Source organism: Hypanus sabinus, unplaced genomic scaffold, assembly GCF_030144855.1.
Source record: "Hypanus sabinus isolate sHypSab1 unplaced genomic scaffold, sHypSab1.hap1 scaffold_1023, whole genome shotgun sequence".
Classification (NCBI taxonomy): Eukaryota; Metazoa; Chordata; class Chondrichthyes; order Myliobatiformes; family Dasyatidae; genus Hypanus; species Hypanus sabinus.
Window position 1 is genome coordinate 114,776 of NW_026779075.1, and position 27,690 is coordinate 142,465.

At 44.2% G+C, this 27,690-nt stretch overlaps 1 protein-coding gene across 1 annotated transcript; it reads right to left on the minus strand.

Moving 5' to 3' along the window:
* Positions 1 to 14,073: 14,073 nt before the first annotated feature.
* LOC132386136 (zinc finger protein 27-like) lies at positions 14,074 to 27,149 on the minus strand. The gene is made up of 3 exons (XM_059958432.1): positions 27,110 to 27,149; positions 15,434 to 16,143; positions 14,074 to 15,265 (listed from the first exon to the last, which is right to left on the minus strand). The coding sequence occupies exons 1-3, from the start codon at positions 27,147 to 27,149 to the stop codon at positions 14,315 to 14,317; spliced, it is 1,701 nt and encodes a 566-aa protein (XP_059814415.1). The 3' UTR covers positions 14,074 to 14,314.
* Positions 27,150 to 27,690: the final 541 nt, after the last annotated feature.

Genomic DNA, 27,690 nt, shown 5'->3' on the forward strand with positions numbered 1-27,690 from the left:
GAGCATGCGCATTGTGCTCATTGCGTCACGGGCATTGGGCGGAGCATCGGAATCAAACCCGCAGATGCCACCGATCTGCGGTGAAACAGGATCACGTGACTCGGTGACTGTTTCTTCCCCCTTCACATATTGCCCTACCCACCGCCGCATTTCCCAAAATATTTCATTATTTCCCTATATTATTTCCATTAGACAAGTATTTAGTTTTTCCCTCCATATCTTCCCCGATCCCTTTTCAGCCACCCCCAGGTCATAGAGTTCTCAGAGTTATAATTTCGATTCCCATTCCGTCCCGACACACAATTCAGAACCACCCCGGAAATGTGCGGGTTTCATTTAAATCAGTCTATGTTCATAAACAGTTATTTCTATTTACATTCCTCTGGCTTCATTGGACAGGAACACTGAAACATCAAGTGAGAAACAGCAGGATGTGGCCATTCAGCCCCTCTAACCGTCAGCAAGATGGCGGCTGCTCTTCCATCTCAGCCACATGTTTCTGCCCGATCGTCATTTCCTCGATCCCTTCTGTCTCCACACATCTGCCGGCCTCCTTTGTACGTGAGGACGATCACTGAGTCTCCACCGCTCTCTGTGGTGGGGATTGTTGTGGTTACATGATATGAACAGGAGACGCAGACAATTCTTCGAGAAGTTTAAACCTTTATTTGAAAACAAAGGCTGAGGCAATCAATGATCTTGTCACCGAAAGCCCGCCGAGCTCCGGTGTACAGCATTCTTTATAGTAATTTCTTATCTCAGTTACATTTCGGTTTCATCACCATACCCAATCAATTTTTAGTTGCATATCATCTATACATGAACTAATCAAACGCTCTTGCCCAGCTCTCGGTGCGCCACCAGTATTTCTTTCCAGTTCACATCTTGTGCCTCATTCCTGGCCACGGTTGTTTCTCAGTCAGCCTCCCTTAACCTCCCTCACATTTCCTGCTCATACCATCCTCCCTGTTATCTCTTCAGAAGCCATGCTGTTGGATATATGTACATTTCTGCTCATTAGTGTTGCTAATGCGAAACAGGTGTTCTTTAACTGCCACAGTATGTAGCTAAGAGAATACAAGGTATCTGGTAAAAAATACACAGCAAAATGTGTCTAGTAAAATAATACATAGTAATATTCGGTACACAAGAGTGATTACATTGTATAGTAAATAGCTACTACATAGTGATTATATTTCAGGTATATATTGTGATTATGTCAGGTATATTTCTCAATAGGATTTACAGACATTCACCACCCTCGGAGTGGAGACATTTCCCCTCATCTCAGTCCCGGACAGTCCATCCCTGTTTCAGAGACTGGGATCCCTGGTTCAACCGGTAATGATGTTGTGCATTTCAATGTGTTCTCCTCTCAGTCCTCGATTCTCTAAATGAAAGGGTTATCACATTTGATCTTTCTTCGTATGATGACCCCACCACTGCAGGGATCAGTCTGGTGAATCTTCATTGCCCTCTCTATAACAAATACTCTCTAACCTCTTTGTTAATCCTCTATGGAATTAATTTCCATCCTCTGCAGTCCCGTGTTGCCCCAACCCCTCACCTCCCACCCCTGTCACTATTTCCACCTTCCCACCTCCCCCCTCACCTGGATCCCCCTCACTCCCCAGCTCTTGCCCAAACCCCACCCCTCACCTCTTTTCTCTGACTATTTCCCGTCCACTCTCACTTCAGAGGGAGGGTCTCGGCCCGAAATGTTGACGGTCCATTTCCCTCCACAGATGCTGTCCGACCCACTGAGTTCCTCCGGCAGTTTGTTCTTTGGTCTGTATAACCCGTGTTAGTATGGGGAGCGGGATGTTACACCATATTCCAGGTACAATCTCAACAAAGCACAAATAATTGTCACTTTGTCCTGACCATCAGCCCCGCTTGCAGGGCAACAGTCGGCTGGTGTTTGCCCCCAAGGTGGTGAATCCCTCTGCTCAACACCACCGTGGGCTCAGACATTTCAACAGATGAGCCCCTCCTGTCCCCACCGGGCCAAACATCCTGTCCGCCCCCTCTCACACCATCTTCACCCTTTCAATAAAATCCCCCCCCCCTCCCTCCCTCCGCGGGATGACGGAAGACGCCGCGCTCCTGAGGGCAGATCCCGCTGTGGGGAGCCCGTGTGTGACGTCAGACGCGTGTGGGGTGTGTCCGACGTCACCTGCGGAAGAGCGCTCGTATTTAAAGCACATTAATGGACGTTTCTTATGATTTCGGTGGGACAACATTAATCACGGGTTTCATCACTGAATCCAGGGTTGTGGGATGTAAAGTCCCCTGTTATGTGTCCGGCTGTGGCGTGTTGTTGGTGGAGTGGGCAGCGTGGTGTTTGTCTCGATTCGGGTCACAACACCAGAATTGCCAACGGGGTCTACACACAGTGTATTAGTCAACAGAAAACCTCTCGTCCCTGCAGTCTTTGTCTCCTGGTAAACTCAACATCTGACAGTGTGGACCATAGATACTCCTTCCTCTCAGAGTCAGGGAATCATTCAGACAGCTGATCGCTGACAGGAATTATATTTATTGGTCATTAAAGATCACCCAGATTCGTTTGGACGGATTTGATGTGGAGTTCGGGGTGTCACAGTGAAAGGGCCGGACGGCCGAACTCTCTCCGTTGTCCAAGCATCCTTCCAGCTGAGGCGACACTTCACCTGTGAATCTTCCGGGGTCGCCCATTGTGTCCGCTGCTCCCGATGCGGCCGCCTCGACACTGGTGACACCGGCTCCTCCGCAGTTGTGCGGGGTAGGTTTTTTTATGGGGGCGGGGGATCGATGATAATATTCCCTTTTGTGCGGGAGGGGTGGGTCTGGGGGTTGATGATCGCAATGCCGTTTTTTTATGCGGGGGGTGGGATGAGTGTGTGATTTTTCTCTCTGATAGATGCTGCCCGGCCTGCTGAGTTCCGCCAGCATTTTGTTTGTGTTGCTCTGAATTTCCAGCATCACGACTTTGTCGTGTTTGTGATTTAACTCTCCGTTGTCCCTCCCGCCTCCGACCACGGCTGGTGCTGAAGAAGGGTCTGATTTTGGGTTTGTGGAAATCGGGGCCGGTTGGCGTGGAATTTCAACTTTGTGGGCCGAAGGGCCTGTATTGTGCTGTCGGTTTTCCATGTTTCTATGAAAAGTGTCGGGAACGAGCTCTGCCGGACGGCTGGAGGCTCCGGGCTCCCCCGATCCCGCAGCCCCGGTTTTAGCTTTGCACCCGAGTCCGGGCTGTGGGATCAGTTAGTTGTGGTTCCCGGGCTTGGAGGGGGATTGGGGTGAAGGGGATCTGTCTGTGTGTGCGTGGGTAGAGGTTGTGTGTGTACTTGGCCGTGGGGTGAGTGCATGGAAGGTGTGGGACCATAGTCGGGGACGGGGGTGAGTGGGGTTGCTGTTGTGAGAAAGTGGGATGATCGAACGTTCCGTGACCCGGATCAAATAAAGTTGTAAACTGGGGAGGATCTGTTCCGTTGTATCGGACGCTCGCGTGTCCTTTCAGGAAGCAGCAATTCTCTCTTCAAACGAATAGCTGTTTAATCTTGCTGTTAACATTGTGTTTGTTACAAATCCCCAGTGTCTGGAAGAGCTGTCACCGTCATGGGCTGTTGGTACAGATTGGGATGGCGGTGGGGTGTCAGTGACCTCTGTATCAGAGAACAACACGGGTTTCTACATCCTCCTGTGAGATAGAAATGTCCTCACAGTGGATTCGGATCAGCTGGCATATCTGGAGTTTTCTAAAGGGAAAGGGAATAGCGAAGGGGCTGAGGAGAGAGAGTTTTAATCAGCAAACCGTCGTCCGCGGTGGAGGGATACAGGAGCTGTCTGATAGATCGTTTTACAGTAATTGTGTTTTTATATAATCTCACAGACGGTGACTGAGGAAGAAGCTTGTTGATGGAGGATACCCGGAGATGAGCAGGTCAGACACGGTATCAGGAGAGTGACAGAGATGTGATTTCCTGTGTCACGGGTACAGACAGCCGTCTCAAATGAGGGATTTGTTTGGTGATGCAGCTTCCCTGGAGGTGGAGGAAAGAGGACACACCAACAGGTGGAACCAGCTGTGGGAAGACACGGTTTGTCAGGTCTGACGACGAGCTGAATGTACCATAACCTTCAGACTGAATCAGAAAACCATTCTGAGGGTATTTGAAATGTCAGAAGCAGGGGAGATGTGATCACATGTGCAGAGCGCAGGGGTTGTGTCTCCATCAGACTCTCAGTGAGATGGTTCAAGGTACAATGTGCAGGGGTGAAATCACAGTGTTTGGGGCCGGATTTAATCACTGATTCTGACACAGTGAGAGGGTTAGTTTTGCTGTCAGGCAGCAACAGTAATGGCAGAAGACACAGGAACTTCATCAATTGCCAGTTGTTTAGCAGAAGTGATCAATCTCGATGTTACCTTGACAGAAAAAGATACTCACAGTGGTGAGAAAGGGGTGCAGTCTGGCTCATTTCAGGTTGGAGGTGGGTGTGGAGGTTTAAAATCAATGCCTCGCGGTGCCACCATCGTTAATTTAGCATGTCCGGAGTGGTGGATCACACAGCACGGGAACAGGCCTCTGGCCGGCCATACCTGTTCTGACCATCCACTCACTGTCTACACTGGTCCCATTTATCAGCACTTGGTTCATAGCCGACTGTATCTCGGCAGTTTCAATGCTCATCCTCTTCGTAAATGTTGTGAAGGGACCTGCCTCCACCACCACCTCGGGCAGTGAGTTCCAGATTTCAGCTACCCTCTGAGTGAGAAATCTTCTCCTCAGATCCCTCTAAACCTCTTCATCCTCTGCTTAAATCTGTGCCCTCTGATCGGTGACACCTCTGTCCCAGGATCGTGGCCAATGTGGGCATCAGTGAGGCCTTTGATAAGGTTCACATGGTAAGTTGCTGAGGAAAGTCAGACCACATGGGATCCAGGGAAGCTGGATAACTGGATGCACAGTTGTCTTGATGGTAGGAAGCAGAGAGTGATGGTGGGAGGCTGTTTATTGGACTCGAGGCCCCTGCCTAGTGAGGCTCCCCAGGGTTACACCCCATTGCTCTCATTATTCATTGATATTTAATTATATTTGCATTTGCAGTTTGTTGAATTCTATGCTCCACTTGAACTTTCATTGATCCTGTTACTATTCTATAGATTTGCTAAGCATTCCAGTAGGAAAAACAATCTCAGGGTTGTACGTGGTGACATATATGTACTCTGATAATAACATTTACTTTGAACATCAACCATTATTGTCATCTAGATCAATAATTTGGTTAAGAATGTACAGGATATGGAGAGTAGGTTTGCAGCAAGTTCAATTACTATTTCTGAACGATATTCAGTGTAAACTTTCTGCTCTGAACTTTCCCTCTCTGCATTTGACCACCCCCTCCCCTTACATTCGTTCAGGGTGAAAGTGAATTATTTTTGGGGAATCTGAAGGGGAATTCTTCACTTAGAGGTTGGTGAGAGTGTGGAATGAGCTGCCAGTGAAAGTGGAGGATGTGGGTTTGATTTAGACACTAAAAAGGAATTTGTGTGAGGACGTGGATGGAAGGTGTATGGAGGCTCTGCTGCAGGTAGCTGGAACTGGGCAGCAACAACAAAAACAGGTCGGCATGGACTAGAAAGGCCGAGCGGCCTGTTTCTGAGCTGCTGCTCTCTGTGACTCTAATAATATTCTGATTTGTAATTTCCATAGTCAGTACTTTGCTACTTATGACTGAACACAGACATTTACCCAAACAAGAACCGAAAGACTCTTGGCTTGCTACAGAAAGTGTTTACAAGCTGGGATACTTGCCAAAGGGGGTGTTACTCAGTACTGACAATGCAGGGTACACAAACTTTTGCTTCTGGCCTTTTTTCTTGTTTATTATTTTGAGATTGTAAAAGATGGAACTAAAAATGTAATCTTGCTTAAAATATTAAAGAAATGTGTCATCTTTAACTTTATGCCTTTTGTAATCAGGTCATCTTTTACTCGCTTAGCTATTCACAGGAATAGAAATTTTGACCGGGGTGCCCAAACTTGTATGCCACTGTATATATCCTGTGCCTTCCAAATTGCTTCCAGAAATTCCAGCCATTGCTGTTCTGTTTTCGTCCCTGCCCATGTTCTTTTAAAATCAATTTTGACCAATTTTTAATCTCATGCCTCTCTAATACTCTTTATTCCATATCTGACTTTAGCTTCTCCTTCTCTAATGTCGGGGTGAATTTGATCATATTAAGAGCACTTACCCCTAAGGGTTCTTTGGACTTAAGTGACCTAATTAATTCCAGTTCATTACAATAATCCAGTATATCTGATCCCCAAGCGGGCTCAACCACGAGCTGCTCTAAAAAACCATCTCGTAGGCATTCCAGGAATTCCTCCTCTTGAGACCAATACCATCCTAAGTTTTGCTAATCACCTGAATGACAATCCCCCATGACTCTGGTAACATCGCCCGTATGGCACACATTTTCTATTTCCCATTGTAATTTGTGGACCTCATTCTTACTATTGTTTGGAAGTCTCTGCACAATTCCCATCAGGGTTTTTCATAACATTTGCTGTTCCTTAATGCTACCCACAGATTCTACACCTTTCAACCCTTTACTTCCTCTTGCTAATGATTTTATTTAATATTTCACCAACAGAGCCACACAACCCCACTACTCGCTTGTTCTTGGCTTGTTCTTTCAAGAAACATAAGTATCTGGGAAACAAGAGGACCTGCAGATGCTAGAAATCTAGAGAACTACACACAAAGTGCTGGAGGAGCTCAGCATGTCAGGCAGCATCTATGGATGGGAATCAACATTTCGGGTCAAGACCCTTCACCGGGACTCTTGATAGCCACGTATCTGGAATATCAACAACCAAAGAAAATAGAAAGTAGTGCGGAATAGGGAAAACCTTTGACAAAATTTAGTCCAAGGCTTTAAAAAAACTACCAAATAGAGCTCAATAATTAACAAATACAATACAGGCAATAAACATTTTCATCAATACCGACATTGAATTTTTTTAAATAAAAATATCATTGTCCCATTTCAATCAGTAAAAATTAGAATGATAAACAAGAACTTAAGAAAGCTTTAGAAAAGACCATTTACACTCAAACCCACTTAGATTAACACTACCTTGGACAGGAGCAGGAAGAGAAATAACACACATGAAATAAAACGAAATCACACAACAGTCAGATTAAACTTCTAGTTATATGTATTTTCATCAAAAATGAACTGGATTCAGCACTCCATGTGTGTATATGCAATCGTGATAAGAAATACAGAGCAGAAAACTTAAATGAGAGGTCAACTCAGAAAAATGAATCATCACTCTGGAAGAAAACATGAACCAGTGGAATGAGCATGACCCCTCCACGGGAGACATCCCAACGATCTGAGCAGACTAGATGGTGACAAGGAAGCACCGAGCACCTGACTAAGAGTTGGAGATCTCTTCCCAGAAACAGAGGAGTTCCTTGCGGAAATACAGGACAAGGTGTTTAAGAAAAAGAAAAAAATCTGAAATACATGCAATACAAGCAAACAAGACACTAAACGCAGAAAATGCCACGAGAATCCAGACACAATCCAACACATTCCAGGATCCTGCAGTAGTTGAACTCAATCTGATTACTTATGCAGGTAAAATCAAGTGGCAAAAATCATTCACCAAAATCTTGCTTTAAAACACAAACTGATGAATGACCACGGTAACTTCATTAAGGCACAATGACTTCAAGCCTGATTCAGTTAAGGACATAATCTCACAATTTATATGACAATCAATACATTGTTTCAGATAGGATCATCTCAAATAACCATTCAGATATAATATTACAGGATAAACAAGCAGTAGGTATAACCATTCTCAACACACACATGTGCCTCGACCAATGGGGCCCCTCACCACAGGCATTTTTCGTCAGTCAGGTAACCAAGTTATTTCGTCTGCCAATTAGCGCCCAAATGTTGCTACTCTGTCATCCATTGCCACGCCCCACTGTTGAGTCCTTTTTCCTCATCATACGTTCTTAGTCCATCCATCGCCCAGAGTCCCAAACTCTGCCCTGTGCAGACCCACCTCTGGTTTCTGACCCTGCTCCTTCGAACATCCAACTTATGGGTTCCCATTCCAATTTAAGTCTTTAGAGGACAGTGGCGTTTCCAACAACCCTTTAAAAGCAGGGAAAATGAGTCATAATGTGGAAATGAGTTGTGATTAAGGAGGTTAACGAACAATGTCATTCTTCATCAGCCCAGAGATTAGAACTGCAGTCATCTCGACTTCCTCAGTCTGCAGAGAATTCAAGGGAAACAACAGGGGAGGATTCAGATGGACGGATGTGGAACAGATTCACTGGCCGGGTTCAGCAGGCCTGAGTACACCAGTTGTGTTATAAATTCACTAAGTACCAAACACAGAGTTTTTTTATTAGTTTTTTTATACATTTTCTAAATAGCTACAGATAAAAAAAAAGCCCGGATCAAAATGAAGAACATTGATACAGTGCAAAAATAAACATACAATAATAATATGATACGAAGAAAGATAATTGAGAAAGCAGCCAAATTGAAGACATGTAAAATTAGTGTCCTCCCCAAGCCCCGCAACAAAAAAAAAAAAACTCCAGACCAACCACAACACAATATAGAGAATATAAATCAGGACAATCAAACCCCCGAACTGTGAATACACTGAGCAACAGAAGGTATTAATACCTACTACCAAAAAAAAGGAGCTGAAAGCAAGGGACCGAAAAAAAACCCTAGTCAAGAGGAAGGTTATGAAAGTACTCAATAAAAGGTCCCCAGACCTTATGGAACTTCAAATCCGAATTAAGGACTAAATAATGAATTTTTTTCAAGGTCTAAGCAGGCCATGATATCGTTAAGCCATTGAGCATGTGTGGGCGGGGCAACATCTCTCCATCTAAGGAAGATTAAACGCCTAGCCAGGAGAGAGGCAAAAGAAAATATTCGACACTTCGTCAAACTCAGACGTAAATCTGTCTCACCCCCGAAACCAAACAAAGCAATTAAAGGGTTAGGTTCTAGGTGGTGATTCAGAATATACGATAACGTTATGAAGACATCTTTCCAAAATTTCTCCAAGCTAGGACAAAGCCAGTACATATGAATGAGAGAGGCCTCGCCCCTTTTGCATTTATCACAAAGCGGACTGATGTTAGAGTAAAACAGAGATCATTTGGATTTAGACATATGGGCTCTATGAACAATGTTAAACTATAAAAGGCCAATGGCGAGCACACAGGGAGGTTGAGTTAACCGATTTGAGAATCGAGTCCCAAGTCTCATCGGATAAAGAGGTATTTAAATCATCCTCCCATGCCATTTTAAGTTTATCCACAGGGGCACGTCGTAGGGCTGCTAATTTATCACGAATAAATGATATTAAAACTTTACCTAGAGGATTAATGGAAAGAAATAAGTCCATAACATTTTTCTCAGGCTTTTCAGGGAAGTTAGGGATTAAAGGAGTAATAAAGTGTCTAATTTGGAGATATCTAAAAAAATGAGCATTAGGCAGATTAAACTTAGCAGAGAGCTGTTGAAAAGAGGCAAAGCGATTATCAATAAAAAGATCTTCAAAATGTCTAATGCCCTTCCTATACCAATCATGGAAGGCTGAGTCATACGTAGTAGGTAAAAAAAAAGGTGATTATGTAAGATAGGGGTAGAAAAGGAAATACCATGGAACCCATAAAGTTTCCTAAACTGAGCCCATATACGCAAAGTGTGTCTGACAAGAGGATTAACTATTAATCTGGACAAACTACTAGGGAGTACGGTGCCGAGAAGTGCAGAGATAGATAATTCTTTAGTGGAGCTCAACTCCATTGCCACCCGATTAGGGCACTCGGGTTGGCCATGGAAAAAAGACCAAAAGGTAGCACAGCAAATATTGGCTGCCCAATAATATAAACGAAAGTTAGGTAAAGCCATGCCACCTTCTTTTTTAGACTTTTGGAGATAAACTTTGTTAATTCTAGAGCGCTTATTCTTCCACAGATATGACAAAATAACAGAGTCTAAGGAATCAAATAAGGATTTAGGAATAAAAATTGGGATTGATTGAAATAAATATAAAAGTTTAGGGAGAACAGACATTTTAACAACATTAATACGACCTACCAAAGACATAGATAGAGGTGACCAATGTAACAGACTCTGTTTAATAGTATGTGAAAGATTGGCAAAATTTTCACGAAAGAGATCTTTAAACTTCCTTGTGAATATAATCCCAAGATAAGTAAATTGATTGTGGACTGCTTTAAAGGGGAGATCACGAAATGTTAATTCTTGTGCTTCTTTATTAATTGGGGAAAGTTCGCTCTTATGTAAATTAAGTTTATATCCAGAGAACTGGCTAAACTGGTCAAGAAGTGAAAACATTAGAGGTAAGGATGTAGACGGATTTGAAAGAAAAAGTAATAAGTCATCAGCATAGAGAGAAACTTTATGCTCAACACCCCCTCTCCAAATCCCGGTCAGTTCAGGACAATTTCGAAAAGCTATCGCCAAAGGTTCTATAGCCAATTCAAAGAGAAAGGGACTTAAAGGGCATCCATCCCTGACGGGTGCCACGTTTGAGGTTAAATAACTGGGATTTCTGAGAATTAGTTAAAACAGAGGCAGTCGGACACAAATACAGCAATTTGATCCAAGAGATAAAACTTTGACCAAAGTCAAATTTTTTCTAAAACTGCAAAAAGGTAGTTCCACTCTATACGATCAAATGCTTTCTCCGCATCAAGGGAAATAACACATTCAGGAATCCCAGTTGGAGGTGAATATAAAATGTTAAATAAACGCCGAATGTTAAAAAAAAGGAAGACAGTTTTTAATAAAACCAGTTTGATCATCAGAAACAATAGAGGGAATAACAGTTTCTAATCTATGCCAAAACTTTGGCCAAGATTTTAACATCAACATTAAGCAATGAAATCGGCCTATACGAGGAACACTCTGTTGTGTCTTTACCCTTTTTAAATAAAAGAATAATAGAAGCCTCATTGAAAGAGGGTGGCAATTTGCTGTAGTTAAACGAGTCAGATAATACTGAAAGTAACTGAGGGGAGAGAAGTGAAGAGAATGATTTATAAAATTCTACAGGGAACCCATCAGGTCCAGGAGATTTCCCTGAAGACAGTGCAGAAATTGCAGTAGATATTTCTTCTAATGACATAGGCGCATTGAGTTTGGCTTTAAAATCAGATGAAAGTGAAGGAATATTCAGATTATTTAAAAAATGATCGATAGAGATATTGTCATTTAATGATTCAGAGGAATAAAGTCGAGAATAGAATTTTTTAAATGTGTCATTGATTTCTAAGTGATCCGATGTAAGGTCTCCATTCTCCTTCCGGATCTTTGTAATATGTTGCTTGGCTTTGGAATGCCTCAGCTGATTGGCTAGAAATTTACCAGATTTGTCACCATGAATATAAAAACGACTCTTACTTTCAAGAAGTTGGCGTTCGACAGATTGAGTGGACAGAAGATTAAACTTAGTTTGAAGTTCTACACGTTTCTTGTATAGTTCAAGATTCTTAGTTTGCGCATAGAGTTGATTCAACTCTTTAATCTGATTAATGAGGTATAATCGATCTGCACAGGACTTTCTATTAAGATTTGCTGTATAGGAGATTATTTGACCCCTCAGATATGCTTTCATGGCATCCCAGACAATCTGGGATGACACTTCAGGTGATGTATTGGTGTTAAAATAAAAGGTTATCTGATCTTCGATAAATTTTAGAAAATCATCATCCGATAGTAAAGTCTAATCAAACCGCCAGTGTTTATTCCTCTGAGGAAGGCCAGGAAAATTTAAGGACAGAGTAATTGGGGCATGGTCAGAAATCAGTACACTCTGATAATCACAAGAATAGACAAATGGAATGAGTTGATTGTCGAGTAAGAAGTAGTCATTTCTAGTAAAGGTATGGTGAACATGTGAAAAAAAAAGAATAATCTCTCTCAGTAGGATGAAGGAAACACCATATATCAGCGATATCATAATTAGAGAGAAACGATTGAATAGCTGAGGCAGATTTAGTAGGTGGAAGACGGAGTTTAAAATAGAACTGGTTTATTTGTCTCAGATCCAGAATATTAAACTGCAGTTCCATTAAAGGTGAATGTGCAGCAGAAAAAACTCCTCCCATGCCCAGTGACCAGGGTGCAGAACTGGATGTGGTGAGCAGCAGCAATAATTGCAGAGTTCAGCACCGACAGTCACTCTCGAAATTGCATTCAGCAACGGTGATGGACTAATATCCAGCATGCAGCTGGGAAACTTTCTTCCCAGTTTGAAAGTGTAACACACTGTAAGGATTCATTGCTGATGTAATGGCCTCTCTGTAATGTTTCACTGCTGAGGTAATGGTTTCTCTGCAGCAGCAATGTTTAGGTTACGACTAGAGATAACAGGGTTTTGGAGTGTGGGACTATCCAATGACAGAAATGTTCTTCCTTGTGAGTCTGGAAGAGAGATTTTCATGGCCTTTTGCTGGGGAGAGATGAGAAGACGTGAATGGAGAGAGTGGGCCCTTTTTCATTTTTTTTTTTGTTTTCTTTACTGACCCTTTATTAAAAGTAAGAATTATAAATCTTAATAGTGTAATCACATATTATGTACCATTTGTTACTTCAGGTGTCACACAGACGCAAACCTATAAAACTACCAGCAACAATTGAACACACTTGGGAGTCTGGTTTTGCAGTGAACAAACACTATTTTATTGGTAACTACTAATAATAGTGAACTTAAACCAGATAATCCAAGGGTTAGCAATGTTATGCATATATAGGTGTGAATACAGGTTTCCCCCTGCATGTAAAGCTAGAGCGTTCCTATAAAACCATTTGTAAGCCGAAATGTCATGAAGCGAAGAAGCAATCACCATTAATTTAAATGGGAAAAGATTGTGGACGTTCCCAGGCCCAAAGAATAACCCACCAAATCATACCAAATAGCACATAAAACCTAAAATAACACTAACCTATTGTAAAAGTAGGAATGATATGATAAGTATACACACTATATAAAGTAGAAATATTGTATGTACGGTGTAGTTTCACTGAAAATCCAGAAGATAGTGAAATGAAATTGATTTGGAGAGAAAAAAAATCGGCACGTGCACACATGCATACACAACCGCCGCACAAGGCTTCATGGTCACGGTAGTCTTTCTCGGGGTAAACTCACATATAAAGCAGGCATCATCTTTATCATAAAAGTGAAAATCCTCTTTGGTTAGAAAAAACAGGTACTAACGTAGGTCTTTCATAACAGTGAGCTGTTGTAAAGCGAACGTCCGAAAAACAGGAGCCACCTGTATATAAAATCCAAAACCTAGGTGGTAAACGACATAGTCAATAGACAATAGGAAATAGGTGCAGAAGTAGACCATTCGGCCCCTCGAGTCTGCACCATCAGTCTTACGATGATGTGGTAGATTCAATTTAGTTTACAAGATTGGAGGGGGAGGAGGGAGGGAGGGAAGGAGAGGGCGAGGGTGAGGGAGATGTAATCCAAGTAAACAGGTGTTGTCGACCTTTTCCAATGCCCATCAAATCTTCCAAGTTAGCCAGACGTGACCAACTCAAGAGCACCTTCTTCAAGGTGCCAACCCAAGCAAGGGTTAGACTCACCGGTAGATCCCATAGGGTCGCTCTTACACGCACTAACAGCCACAGATTATCGATCCTCAAATCCCACCCTTGTGGGTACAAGAAAGTCCAACTATCAGAAACTTTCATCACTAGCCTTTGAGCGTCTGCGTGCCCTGCGAGAAAAGCAGTTACGTGTGTTTAAATACCGTTGTGCTGAACACCATCTGTCCATCACGTAGCTCCGCCCCCTCTCTCTGTAAGAAGTCGCTTGCTTGTTCTGTGTCGGTAAAGGATCATTCTGACCTTGCTTAACCACACAGAACATAAACATTAGCTGGTCACCATAGCAACCCAGCACTTCTGCAGAAATCCAACAGCGTGTCCAAAGTCAGTCTCGGTTCGCTTTGCATTTTAAAGAGACAGTTCACAGAAAGGGGACACATCACTCACTATCCACCCAAACGAGATTCTTCAGTTTGGCCAGACTGGGGTGGGCAGGCTATAACCCCCTCTGTTAAGCTGCCAGCAGAACTGAGAGCTACATAAGATTAGATGACTGAGTGAATCGCTTCCTACATTCACAGCCGGTGAATGGCCTCTCCCCAGTGTGAACTCAGTGATGCACACTGGTTGATTTGGCTGAGAGAATCTTTTCCCAAAGTCTGAGCAGATCGGTCTCTACCCAGTGTGAAGTCGCTGGTGTGCCTTTAGGATGGATGACTGAGTGAATCCTTTCCCACAGTCTGAGCAGGTGAACGGCCCCTCACCAGTGTGAACTCGCTGATGTATCTTCAGATGGGATGATGAAGTGAAACCCTTCCCACAGTCTGAGCAGGTGAATGGCCTCTCACCAGTGTGAACTCGCTGATGTATCTTCAGATGGGATGACAAAATGAATCCCTTCCCACAGTCTGAGCAGGTGAACGACCTCTCACCAGTGTGAACTCGCTGATGTATCTTCAGATGGGATGACGAAGCGAATCCCTTCCCACTGTCTGAGCAGGTGATTGGCCACTCTCCGGTGTGAACTCCCTGGTGTGCCTTCAGTTGAGATGACTGACCGAATCCTTTCCCACAGTCTGAGCAGGTGAACGGCTTCTCTCCAGTGTGAACTCGCTGATGTACCTTCAGATGGGATGAGCAAGTGAATCCCTTCCCACAGTCCGAGCAGGTGATTGCCCACTCTCCGGTGTGAACTCCCTGGTGTGCCTTCAGTTGAGATGTCTGAGTGAATCCCTTCCCACAGACTGAGCAGGTGAACGGCCTCTCTCCAGTGTGAACTCGCTGATTTATCTTCAGATGGGATGACGAAGCAAATCCCTTCCCACAGTCTGAGCAGGTGAATGGCCTCCCTCCAGTGTGAACTCGCTGATGTATCTTCAGATGGGATGACGAAGCGAATCGCTTCCCACAGTCTGAGCAGGTGAATGGCCTCTCCCCAGTGTGAACTCGCTGATGTACCTTAAGTTGAGGTAATTCGGAGAATCCCTTCCCGCAGTCTGAGCAGGTGAACGGCCACTCTCCGGTGTGAACTGACTGGTGTTTCAGTAACTTATATGACGAAGTGAATCCTTTCCCACAGTCCGAGCAGGTGAACGGCTTCTCCCCAGTGTGAACTCGCTGATGTATCTTCAGATGGGATGACGAAGTGAATCCCTTCCCACAGTCTGAGCAGGTGATTGGCCACTCTCCGGTGTGAACTCCCTGGTGTGCCTTCAGTTGAGATGACTGACCGAATCCTTTCCCACAGTCTGAGCAGGTGAACGGCTTCTCTCCAGCGTGAACTCGCTGATGTACCTTCAGATGGGATGAGCAAGTGAATCCCTTCCCACAGTCCGAGCAGGTGATTGCCCACTCTCCGGTGTGAACTCCCTGGTGTGCCTTCAGTTGAGATGTCTGAGTGAATCCCTTCCCACAGACTGAGCAGGTGAACGGCCTCTCTCCAGTGTGAACTCGCTGATTTATCTTCAGATGGGATGACGAAGCAAATCCCTTCCCACAGTCTGAGCAGGTGAATGGCCTCCCTCCAGTGTGAACTCGCTGATGTATCTTCAGATGGGATGACGAAGCGAATCGCTTCCCACAGTCTGAGCAGGTGAATGGCCTCTCCCCAGTGTGAACTCGCTGATGTACCTTAAGTTGAGGTAATTCGGAGAATCCCTTCCCGCAGTCTGAGCAGGTGAACGGCCACTCTCCGGTGTGAACTGACTGGTGTTTCAGTAACTTATATGACGAAGTGAATCCTTTCCCACAGTCTGAGCAGGTGAATGGCCTCTCCCCAGTGTGAACTGACTGTTGTCTCAGTAAGTGAGCTGATGAAGTGAATGCCTTGCCACAGTCCGAGCAGGTGAACGGCTTCTCCCCAGTGTGAATTCTTTGGTGTACCTTCAGTTGAGATGACTGAGCGAATCCCTTCCCACAGTCTGAGCAGTTGAATGGCCTCTCTCCGGTGTGAACTCGCTGATGTATCTTCAGTCGAGGTAATTCAGTGAATCGCTTCCCACAGTCTGAGCAGGTGAACAGCCACACTCAGGTGTGAACTGACTGGTGTCTCAGTAACTGATATGATGAAATGAATCCTTTCCCACAGTCTGAGCTGGTGAATGGCCTGGCCCCAGTGTGAACTGACTGGTGTCTCAGTAACTGAGATGACTGAGTGAATCGTTTCCCACAGTCCGAGCAGGTGAACAGCCGCTCCCGAGTGTGAACTCGCTGGTGAGCCATTAGGTCAGATGACTGAGTGAATCCTTCCCCACAAATTCAGCAGTTGACCAGCCTCTGCCCGGTGTGAACTGACTGGTGTGTCCGCAGGTGGGAAGACCAACTGAATCCCTTCTCACTCACAGGACAGGTGAATGGCCTTGCCCAGTGTGAACTCGCTGATGTACCTTCAGTTGAGATGACCGAGTGAATCCATTCCCACTGTCTGAGCAGGAGAATGGGCTCCCCTCCATATAAACTAACGGTCATGCCAGTTGGTCAGATGATCGAGTGAATCCCTCCCGACAGTCTGAGCAGGAAGGATGATTGACTGAAACCCTTGCTCCACTTCTTAAATATCTGGACAGAGACAGCAAAACTGGTGTGTTGTGTTCGAGATTCCCATACTCAAATTCCTTGCCATTTTTAAACTGTAAAAAGATTTACAAAATCCATCAATGGATATAGGACAACATTTCAGATGAGATTACTTGAGTGTCAAGGTGTGATCTGGCATCACACTGTTACAGTGAATTTTTAACCCAAGTCGGAGAGAGAAATCACCTCCTGACTGGGCAGAGTGCTGGTATCTGGAAGACCATCAAACTCTCTGATGCTCTTCCTGTCTCTATAAGAATGGGGCATTTCTGCCATCTCCAATCTGTGACCTGGCTCAGTTTGACTCTCTCCATTGGTATTATTCTGTGTTCCCACTGAGCTGCATGGGTTCCTGGCCCCACAGTAACTGAAACACTCTCACGCAAATAGCCTGCAATCCATTCCATGCACCCACAACTCTCTGTGTAAATAAAGTTACCCCTGACATCCCCTCCATATCAACTTTCAAGCACCTTGAAACTATACCCCCTCACATTAGCCATTTGAGCCCTGGGGTAAAAACCTCTGGCTATCCACACGATCAGTGTCCCTCATCATCCTATACATCTGAAAAAGGCTCTAAACATAAACAAAGATATTATACATTTCTTTGAGGATTTGTTGGGAATAGACAACATTATGACAGTATAGATAGGGTACAGGTAAGCAGCTTTTTCCACTGAGGATGGGTGCGATGACAACCATAGGTCATGGGTAAGTGGGGAAGTGAAAATTTAATGGGAACATTTGGAAAAGCTCTTTACTGAAATGGTTGTGAGAGCGTGCAGTGAGATGCCAGCACAAGTGGTGAATATGAGTTCTGTTTCACCATTTAAAAGAAGTTTGGATGGGAGCCTGGATGGTAGGGGTTCGGCGGGCAATGGTCCCGGTGCAGTAAGTTGCATTAGACAGTTTAAATGTTTGTTTGGCATTGACTGGATTGGGCAAATAGCCTGTTTCCATACTGAACTTCTCCATGTTTCTGTGACAGAGAAGCTGGCTAAACTTGTTTGGAAGGGAAAGATAGGAGAGACAACGGAGTAGCAATGGCTGGAGTTTCTGGGAGAATTCAGGAGCTGAGTGATCGATACACCCCAAAGAAGTGGAAGCATTGTATAGGCAGGAAGACACAACTGTGGCTGAAATGAGAACCCAAAGCCAACATAAAAGCCAAAGAGAGGGCATTCAAAAGAGCAAAAACTATTGGAAGCTTTTAGAAACCAACAGAAGACGACTAAAAATAAGTCCGAAGAGCTCGGGGGTGGGATTATGATACTGTTGTCATTAATGAGTCTTGGTAGCACCCAACAGTCTGAGGCATTTAGAGGAACAAAATATCGGGGGCCTCAATATCTCTTGAAAACCAAGGTTCCCTGCACCAGTTACCTGTCAACATACAAACTCTACACTCCCAAAAATGTCTCTTCTGAAGGCCTCCCACTTACCAAGTACTCCTTTGCCAGAAAACGGCCTATCCCAAACCGCACTTGCAGGTCCTTTTGACACCATCAAAACTGACCTTTCATCCCCTCTGTTCTGTTCTCCTAACTAACGAATCCCCTATCACCCGTTTGTCTTTCCTCTGCCAGGTAATCCCTCCCTCCCCAACAGTTTGTAAAGCGGCCCACCTGGCTGTTGTGTGAGATGGCAACAAGAGTACTCTGCGATGGCTATTTAACTTCATTCCCCTTCATGTCTCTCAACCAGTTTCCTGTGTCCTGCACCTTAGGTGTAACTCACCTCTCTTCATGTCATATCTATCACCCCCTCCAACTGCTGGATAATCCAAAATTCATCCATTTTCCCCTCCAACTCCTCAAAGTGCAGCTGGGTGCACATCTTGTAGGTGAGGGTGTCAGGGACACTGGAGTTCTCCACACCAATGTCCCCTCTAATTTGTAATCACCAGTGTGCACATAAATCTTGTACTGTGCATTCTTTTACCAAGTGACAACATGTGCACTGTGAATTTTATATAGAGAGGTATTCATTTTAACAGCCAGCAAATCACTGTCTGTAAGAACTGTGATCTCCTCTGGGCTCGATCCAGTTCATCTGCCCTCTCACACCATGTCACAGGCCTGTAACGGGTAATGAAGGATTTTCTCACCAGTGCTTTTGCACTTTGTCCATAAGTGGTTTGCTTGCTAAATTACGCTTTAAAAAGTCAGATTTCCAAATATCACTCCAATTCTTCCCTCTTGTAAACTCTCCAACAACTTTTGCATCACCACAATACACACAGGTATCACCAGTTTCTGTATTGTACATAAATATTTCCCCTGAAGTCTCCCCCAATGACTGACGGTGGTGACCTCACTGATGACAATCCCAATGAATATGAAGGGAAGGGCAGTAGTCTGTCTGACTGGAGTCTGGCACATTTGATGTGAAAGCTACTTGTTGCCCAGGGCAAAGGTGTTTGATATCATTATCTTCCAGAGAGAATGGTACAAAACATGTCGTCACGGGTTGAAAAGTCCAGAACAAAAGGAGGTGGAACAAGCAACACACACAAAATGCTGGAGGAACTCAGCAGGCCGGGCAGCATCTACGGAAAAGAGTACTAATGCTGAGTTCCTCCGGCATTTTGTGTGTGTTGCTTGGATTTCCAGCATCTGCAGATTTTCTCTTGTCAGTGATCGGAGGTAGAACAAAGGCGAATTTCTCAACTGGTGATGTAAAAGATTTTGTTCCCTTTCTCCCGAGTTCCTAATCCTTGCATTTAGATAGCTAGAGCTCAGCTCTGTCTGAGAGATCCATCGGTTCCCATTCACTCAGCGGCCGGAAGCTCCCCGGGGCCCGTGTACGGATCGTGAGGCTGAGAGAGAGGGAAGAGAGAAGGACTGTCCCGGGATTGCGGACTGTGATGTCCGGATTTCACAGGAATCGTTCTGAAGTCGGTGTTTCAGAGAAAAACACGGAGAATCACTCTTACCTCCATCCGACGTTTTCGAGGCCTTCAGTGTACTGTGCGCATGCGTGATACTCGGGGACGTCCTCAGCCTGACGCCTGCGCATTTCATCGGTGCCTCAATGACGGCAAAATTTTTAACTCATGGCCCTATGGGTAATCACGGTGCCATTAAAGATTTGTGCAGGTACCGGTTCAAGGTCCATACCTTATTTTTTCGTGTGCATCGAAAAATCTGCAGCTGTTTTACCGCAGAAAGCGGCTCCCATAAGCAATATACTCAATATCAATGCCTATCGAATGCCAAAGTAAAATGCAGTTATAAAACACAGGAGATTCTGCAGTTGCTTGGAATACAGTGACGCACACACACACAAAATGCTGGAGGAACTCTGCAGTTCAAGCAGCAACTAAGCAGCGGAGTACACAGGCTAGGCATGCTGAAAGGGCTCGGTGTAAACGTTGTCTTTTTATTCCTCTTCACAATTGCTGCCTGACTGTTGATTTCCACCAGTATTTTGCAGAAATTAACCACCTTTTTTTTTTCGATCAACCAGTTTCCAAATGCTTCTAATCTTTCTTTTGTAGCCACATCCTGCTGGTCTGATTCCTCCTCCTCGTAAACTCTAGACTCCATCTCTCTTTGCAGCCCCAAAGCCTGACTCAATCTGGTAACTCTTTGGTTTCTGACTCTGCACCATCGAAGATTCACTCGCTAGACAGCTGTCAGACTTTAGAGGTGTATTGTGTTACGAGACTGCAGGTTCGTTTACTGCGAGTGCGTTTTTAGTGCCTGATTGAGGTCTTTGACGTAAAACACAAAGGGTGAGGGGGCGGGAGAGGGAGAGAGGGAGGGGAGGGGGGGAGTGGGGAGGTGGTGAGATGGGCGACGGGCGAGAACGTCACAACCACAGTGAGCTCATCGTCTTATTCAGCACGGAGAAAATCATGCAGGAAATTCATGCAGGTGTATAAGATGACGAGAGGCATTGGTCGTGTGGATAGCCAGAGGCTTTTTCCCAGGGCTGAAACGGCTAACACGAGGGGGAATAGGTTTAAGCTGCTTGGAAGTAGGTGCAGAGGAGATATCAGAGCAATGTTTTTTAAGCAAAGAGTGGTGTGTGTGTGTGGAATGCACTGCCAGCGACGGTGGTAGAGGCGGATACAATAGGGTCTTTTAAGAGACTCTTGGATAGGTACATGGAGCTTAGGAAAATAGATTTCTGTGATTCTATGAAATTCAAGGGAAATCTTCTATTCCACGGAGTGGTGACTAGTTGCAACCTGTTACCTCAGGGAGAGTGAGAGGGGAACGGCAGGGGTAGATTTTGATATACGGATATGGAACAGAAACATGGGCAGGAACCAGATGGGCCGAGTGGCCTTTCTAGTTGACATTGTGAGTGTGGTAGACACAGTAAGTACCTGAAACACGGGATTTTATACAAAACTGTTTTAACTTTCACAGATCCACAATATTAAACACCAGTCTAGTTTAAGACTAACATCAGCAGAACAGACTCCTCCAATGCTCAGTGACCAGGGTTCAGTCCTGCGTGCGATGAGCAGCCACAAGAACTGCAGAATCTGACAGTAACAGTCCCTCATGAACCTGCAGCTGCCTTCAGTCACCGTGATGGTTAGACTTTTAACACAGAGGTGATTTGAACTTCCTCCCTGATGTAGGAGGGTTCAGACCGAAGATGTAGGGGAGAAGGAAAACAAAAAGATAATAAAGTTGCGTGCACCGTTAGGGATAAGCAGAGAGGAAGAGGTGGAGAGTTTCTTAAATGCATTTATTTTAATGCTACGAGCATTGTCAGATAGGTAGATGAGGTTAGAGCATGGATTGAGACATGGCAATATGATGTTGTAGCTATTAGTGAAACATGGTTGCAAGACAGGTGTGATTGGCAACTAAATATCCCTAGATTTCGTTGCTTAAGGTGTGAAAGAATCGGAGGGGCAAGAGGGTGAGGCATTGCATTGCTTGTCCGAGAAAATATTACAGTGGTATTTTGACAGGACAGATTAGAGGGCTCGTCTCGGGAGACTACTTGGATGGAATTGAGGAATGGGAAAGGTGTAGTAACACTTATAGGGGTGTATTATAGACCATATAATGGGGAGCGAGAATTGGAGGAGCAAATTTGAAAGGAGATAGCAGATATTTGTAGTAACCACAAGGTTGTGATTGTGGCTGATTTTAATTTTCCACACATCGACAGGGAAGCCCATACTGTAAAAGGGATGGATGGTTTCGAGTTTGTAAAATGTGTGCAGGATAGGTTTTTGCAGCAATACATGGTGGTACCAACTAGAGAAGTGGCAGTGTTGGATCTCCTGCTGGGAATGAGATAGGTCAGGTGATGGAGGTATGTGTTGGGGAGCACTTCGGGTCCAGTGATCACAATACCATTAGTTTCAATATAATTATGGAGAAGGATAGGACTGGACCTAGTGTTGAGATTTTTGATTGCAGAAAGGCTAACTTTGATGAGATGCGAAAAGATTTAGGAGTGGATTGGGACAATTAGTTTATGGGAAGGATATAACAAAGAAATGGAGTTCATTTAAAGGTGAAATTTTGAGGGTACAAAATCTTTATGCTCCTATTAGGTTGAAAGGTTAGAAGTTCGAGAGAGCCATGGTTTTCAAGAGATATTGTAAACATGGTTCGGAAAAAGAGAGAGATCTATAATATAGGCAGCATGGAGCAAATGAGGTGCTCGAGGAATATAAAGAATGTAAAAACAATCTTAAGAAAGAAATTAGAAAAGCTAAAAGAGGATATGAGGCTGCTTTGGCAAGTAAGGTAAAAATGAATCCAAAGGGTTTCTACAGTTATATTAATAGCAAAACGATAGTGAGGGATAAAATTGGTCCCTTAGAGAATCAGCGTTGACAGCTATGGGGGAGGTTTTGAAAAATGATTTTCATTGGTATTCACTAAGGAGAAGGTTATTGAATTGTGTAAGGTAAGAGAAACAAGTACGGTAGTTATGGAAACTCTGATAATTAAAGAAGAGGAGGTACAGGAGCTTTTAAGGAATATAAAAGTGGACAAGTCTCTGGTTCCTGATAGGATATTCCCTAGAACCTTGAGGGAAGTTAGCGTAGAAATAGCAGGAGCTCTGACGGAAATATTTCAAATGTCATTAGAAACGGGGATGGTGTCGGAAGATTGGCGAATTGCTCATGTTGTTCCATTGTTTAAAAAGGGTTCTAAGAGTAAACCTAACAACGATGGGCCTGTAAGTTTGACGTCAGTGGTGGGTAAATTAAAGGAAAATATTCTTAGATATGGTATATAATTATCTGATTAGACAGGGTCTGATTAAGAACAGTCAACATGGATTTGTGCATGAAAGATCATGTTTGACAAGCCGCATTGAACTTTTTGAAGTGGTTACTAGGAAAGTTGACGAGGGTAAAGCAGTGGATGTTGTCTATAGGGACTTCAGTAAGTCCTTTGACAAGATTCCACACGGAAGGAAGTTAGGAAGGTTCAATGATTAGGTATTAATATTGAAGTAGTAAAATGGAATCAACAGTGGCTGGATGGGAGATGCCAGAGAGTAGTGGTGGATAACTGTTTGTCAGGTTAGAGGCCGGTGACTAGTGTTGTGCCTCAGGGATCTGTACTGGGTCCAGTGTTGTTTGTCATATACATTAATGATCTGGATGATGGGGCGGTAAATCGGATTAGTAAGTAAGCAGATGATACAAAGATGGGTGGCGTTGTGGATAATGAAGTAGGTTTTCAAAGCTTGCAGAGAGATTTAAGCCTTTTAGAAGAGTGGACAAAAAAATGGCAGATGGAGGTTAATGTTGTTAACAGTGAGGCGCTACATTTTGGTAGGTCTAATCAAAATAGGACATATATGGTAAATGGTAGGGCACAGAGGAATGCAACAGAACAGAGGGATCAAGGAATAATGGTGCATTGTTCCCTGAAGGTGGAATCTCATGTGGATAGGGTGGTGAAGAAAGCTTTTGGTATGCTGGCCTTTACAAATCAGAGCAGTGAGTATAGGAGTTGGGATGTAATGTTAACATTATACAAGGCATTGTTCAGGCCAAATATGGAGTATTGTGTGCAGTTCTGTTCATCGCATTATAGGAAAGATTTCAATATAATTGAGAGAGTACGGAAAAGAGTTACTAGAATGTTACCTGGGTTTCAACACCTAAGTTACAGAAAAAGGTTGAACAAGTTAGGTCTTTATTCTTTGGAGTATAGAAGGTTGAGGGGGGACTCAATAGAGGTATTTAAAATTTAGATGGGGATAGATGGATTTGAAGTGGATAGGCTTTTTCCATTGAGAGTAGGGGAGATTCAAACACGAGGACTTGAGTTGAGAGTTAGGGGGAAAAAGTTTAGGGGTAACACGAGTGGGAACTTCTTTACTCAGAGAGTGGTAGTTGTGTGGAGGAGCTTCTAGTAGAAGTGGTAGAAGCAGGTTCGATATTTAAAAAAATGTATAGGTATATCGACAGGAAAGGAATGGAGGGTTATGGGCTGAGTGCAGGTTGGTGGGAATAGATGAGAGTAAGCTTTCAGCATGGACTAGAAGGGCTGAGAAGGCCTGTTTCCGTGCTGTAATTGTTATATGGTTATATAATAACCATCCAGAAATTATATTACAGGATAAACAAGCAGGACTAACTCCCTCAATAGATATAACCATTCCCAACACCCTCATTTCCCTTGACCAATGGAGCACTTCACAACAGGCATTGCTTGTGTCATCAGTCAGACAAACGAATTATTTTCTGTCAATCAGCTTCGACATGTCCACACTCTGTTATTCGGTTCCACTCCCTGCTGCTGATTCCCTTCTCATGATCCGTTCTCATGACCCCAACCATTTCCCGGAGCCCCACACTCTGCCCTGTGCAGACCTGCCTCTGGTTTCTGACCCTGCTCCGTTGAACATCCAACAGATGGTTTCCCATTCTGCTTTCAGTCTTTAGATGACAGTGGTGTTCTGTAACAACACTTTAGAAGCAGGGAAAATGACCCATAATGTGGAAATGAGCCCTAAATAAGGAGGTTAACTCCTCCTTATTCTTCCTGAGCCCAGAGATTAGAGGGACAAAGGACATCTAAGACAGAACTGCAGTCAGCTCGACTTCTTCAGTCTGCAGAGAATTCAAGGGAAACCTCTTCACCCACAGAGTGGTGACTGTTTGGAACCCATCACCACAGGGAGAGCGAGAGGGGAACAACAGGGGAGGATTTAAAAGGACTGTCGTGTAGTTGAAACTCTGGCAAGGTCCAGGCGGCCACTCTCTACTGTACACGAGGTGTGTTATAAATTCACTAAGTACCAAAGACAGAGTTTAAAATAGAACTGATTTATTTGCACATATCCAGAATATTAAACTCCAGTCCCATTAAAGGTGAATATGCAGCAGAAGAAACTCCTCCCATGCCCAGTGACCAGGATGCAGAACTGGGTGTGGTGAGCAGCAGCAAATATTGCAGAGTTCAGCACTGACAGTCACTCTCGAAATTGCATTCAGCAACGGTGATGGACAAATATCCAGCATGCAGATTATTGAAACTTTCTCTCCAATGTGAACCCTGTAGTGTGTCACAAGGTTAGATTACTGTCTGAAACCATTCCCAGATTCACAGCAGGTGAACATCCTCGCCCCAGTGAGAACTCAATGATACGCATTCATTTGAGATCACTGAGAGAATCTCTTCCCAATGTCTGACTGATAATGTTTTAAAGGATTTGGGGGATACTCAGATTCATGTAAATAATGGGTTGAGGTTGAGTACCAGCTGTGCCTGTGTTTGTGAATGGCTATATTTAAGATGAAGTCTCACAGCTGCTTTTTGGAGCGACATAAAGGTTGAAGCTCATACAGATCCAAAAAAGACGTTTCCTGATAATTCACACCTTTGGTTTCGACAAAAGATGGTTGCTGATGAAGATAAGACAGGACATTCCTTTCTTAATTACAACTTAAAGTTGAAGGTGTCTCTTATCTAAGTTATTAAGCTTTGCTTTATTTGAGCAACTGGAATATCTTTGGAAGTGATTGTTCTTTTTTATCGGTGGCCTTATAAATTGTAGCTATTCTGGAAGTCGAACAGTGAACTTGTTTGAACCGCCAGAGGGATGAGACGCTTTTCCCCTTGATGTCGGGACAAAGTTACCTAGCCGGAGGAGCTCGAAGAAGTAACCTGGTGAACGGATAAGTAACGATCTTTCAGGGCTGTGGTTACTTGATCCGGTGAATTTAAGTCTACACTTATTGCTGTGGCTCGAATCCCAAAATAGGGAATGTCGCTCTGGGCTGAATAGGTGACTGAAGACTTGAGTCGAATCGCAATTGGGTAGCAGGGCGTCCGAGGTACATTTTAACCTCGCCCACGGGATTGGTACCTTGACCAGATCAAAAGAACTATTCGGACCAGGATTTAAGGTAAGCAGTTGTTTCGGTAAGGTTGCTGCGGGTGACATTGGCTATTTTGTATGACGGCCGGAAGCGGGATTGGGGCCCCGGTCGGGAGAAGCGGTCGCCGCTGCCCGGCGAATTCGATAAGGGGTCACGCAAGTCTCAGAATATGGCCGGTTGAAATTTGATAAGGATGCGACACTGGCAGCCCGGTAAATTTCTCACCTCGGCAGCAGAATATGGCCGGTTGAAGTTTAATGAAGCAAGTTCAGAGAAATGAAGGAAGGGAACCTCCCACTTCTCCAGAGTATGTGAGTGTTGTTTTGTGAAAATTAACGGAAAATAGGCTAGCAGGTTTTTGTGATAATTAAAGTCTGCCGGTGAAATTGGATATTCTGTATTGTTCCTAAAGAAAGAGTCGGGAATGGGGACCCCGGTCAGGAGAAGCGGCCACCGCTACCTAAGGGATTTGGCCATATCAGCTGCCTCCTGATAATATGGCCGGTTGAAGTTGATTAACGAGGAGGCAGGCTGGCTAAATTTCTCACCCAGCGTCATAAATAAGAACAACTGATATTTGGGCTCCGGGGGGGGGGAGGAGCGGGGGAGGAACTTGTGTTATAGAATCATGTAAGCAAGCGGTTAATTTAATCTGGAAAAAGAACTGTGGAAGGAAATGGAAATTCCTGATTGAGGAATGGGAAGGTAAAGCGGATGTAAAATTGAATAATACTTTACTGGCCAGTTGGAGGAATAATGCATGCAATACAGAAATAGAGGCATGTGCTGTTGTCGGAACTCCTAAGAGTCGGGAAACCCTTAAAGCAGAATGTGAATGGGTGGATGGGAGAGGAAAAGAGAGAAATAGCAACAGTGAAAACAGCAAAAGGCCGACAACGACAGAAAGGCGGGATTAAGGCAACAGCGCTGAACAAGAGCTGAAAAGGGTCCCGGGATCCCGATCCTATGTTTGGCATACAGACCCTGCTTGATGATTCAGAAGACACGGATTGGGATGAGGAATGGGGATTATTTCCCAGAGTTCCGATACCTCCGTCCCAAACCAGCGTTCCTCAGCACCACCTCCGCCTTATAATTCTGCATGTCCTTATCAAGACACTAAGGGATCAGGTATAGGGGAACGAGTAAAACTAAATCGAAGAAATAAGGGGCGTAAAGAAACAGAATAGAGATCAGGGTGAAGAATTAGCCTAATTTACTCAGTAAATGGAGGAAGTCCAAATTAGCTCCCCGGGGCAATATCCCACTAGACAACTGCCCAATCCACGAGCAGCAGACGATATTGTGGAATCGACTGTTGAGGTTTATGTCCCTTGGAAACGGCCAGAAATGATCATGATATTGAATCAAACCCCAGACCGGAATGAAAAACCAGCTAAGTTTGCCCAGTATGTCCGGAGTACTATTAAAATGTATGTGGCTACTACTAAAGATTTATTTGGATTACGTTGCTTGATTTTATCCCCAGAAGGAAAAGGTAAATGGTTGGAACAAATGAGTGATGATACGGGGCCGGTGACGATTTACAACAAAATATCCCTGATGATCATTACTGGATTAACCATTTGATTCAAGCACTGGAGCGAGCCCTTCAGCGAACAGGGTGCTGGAATGCAACCCAAGC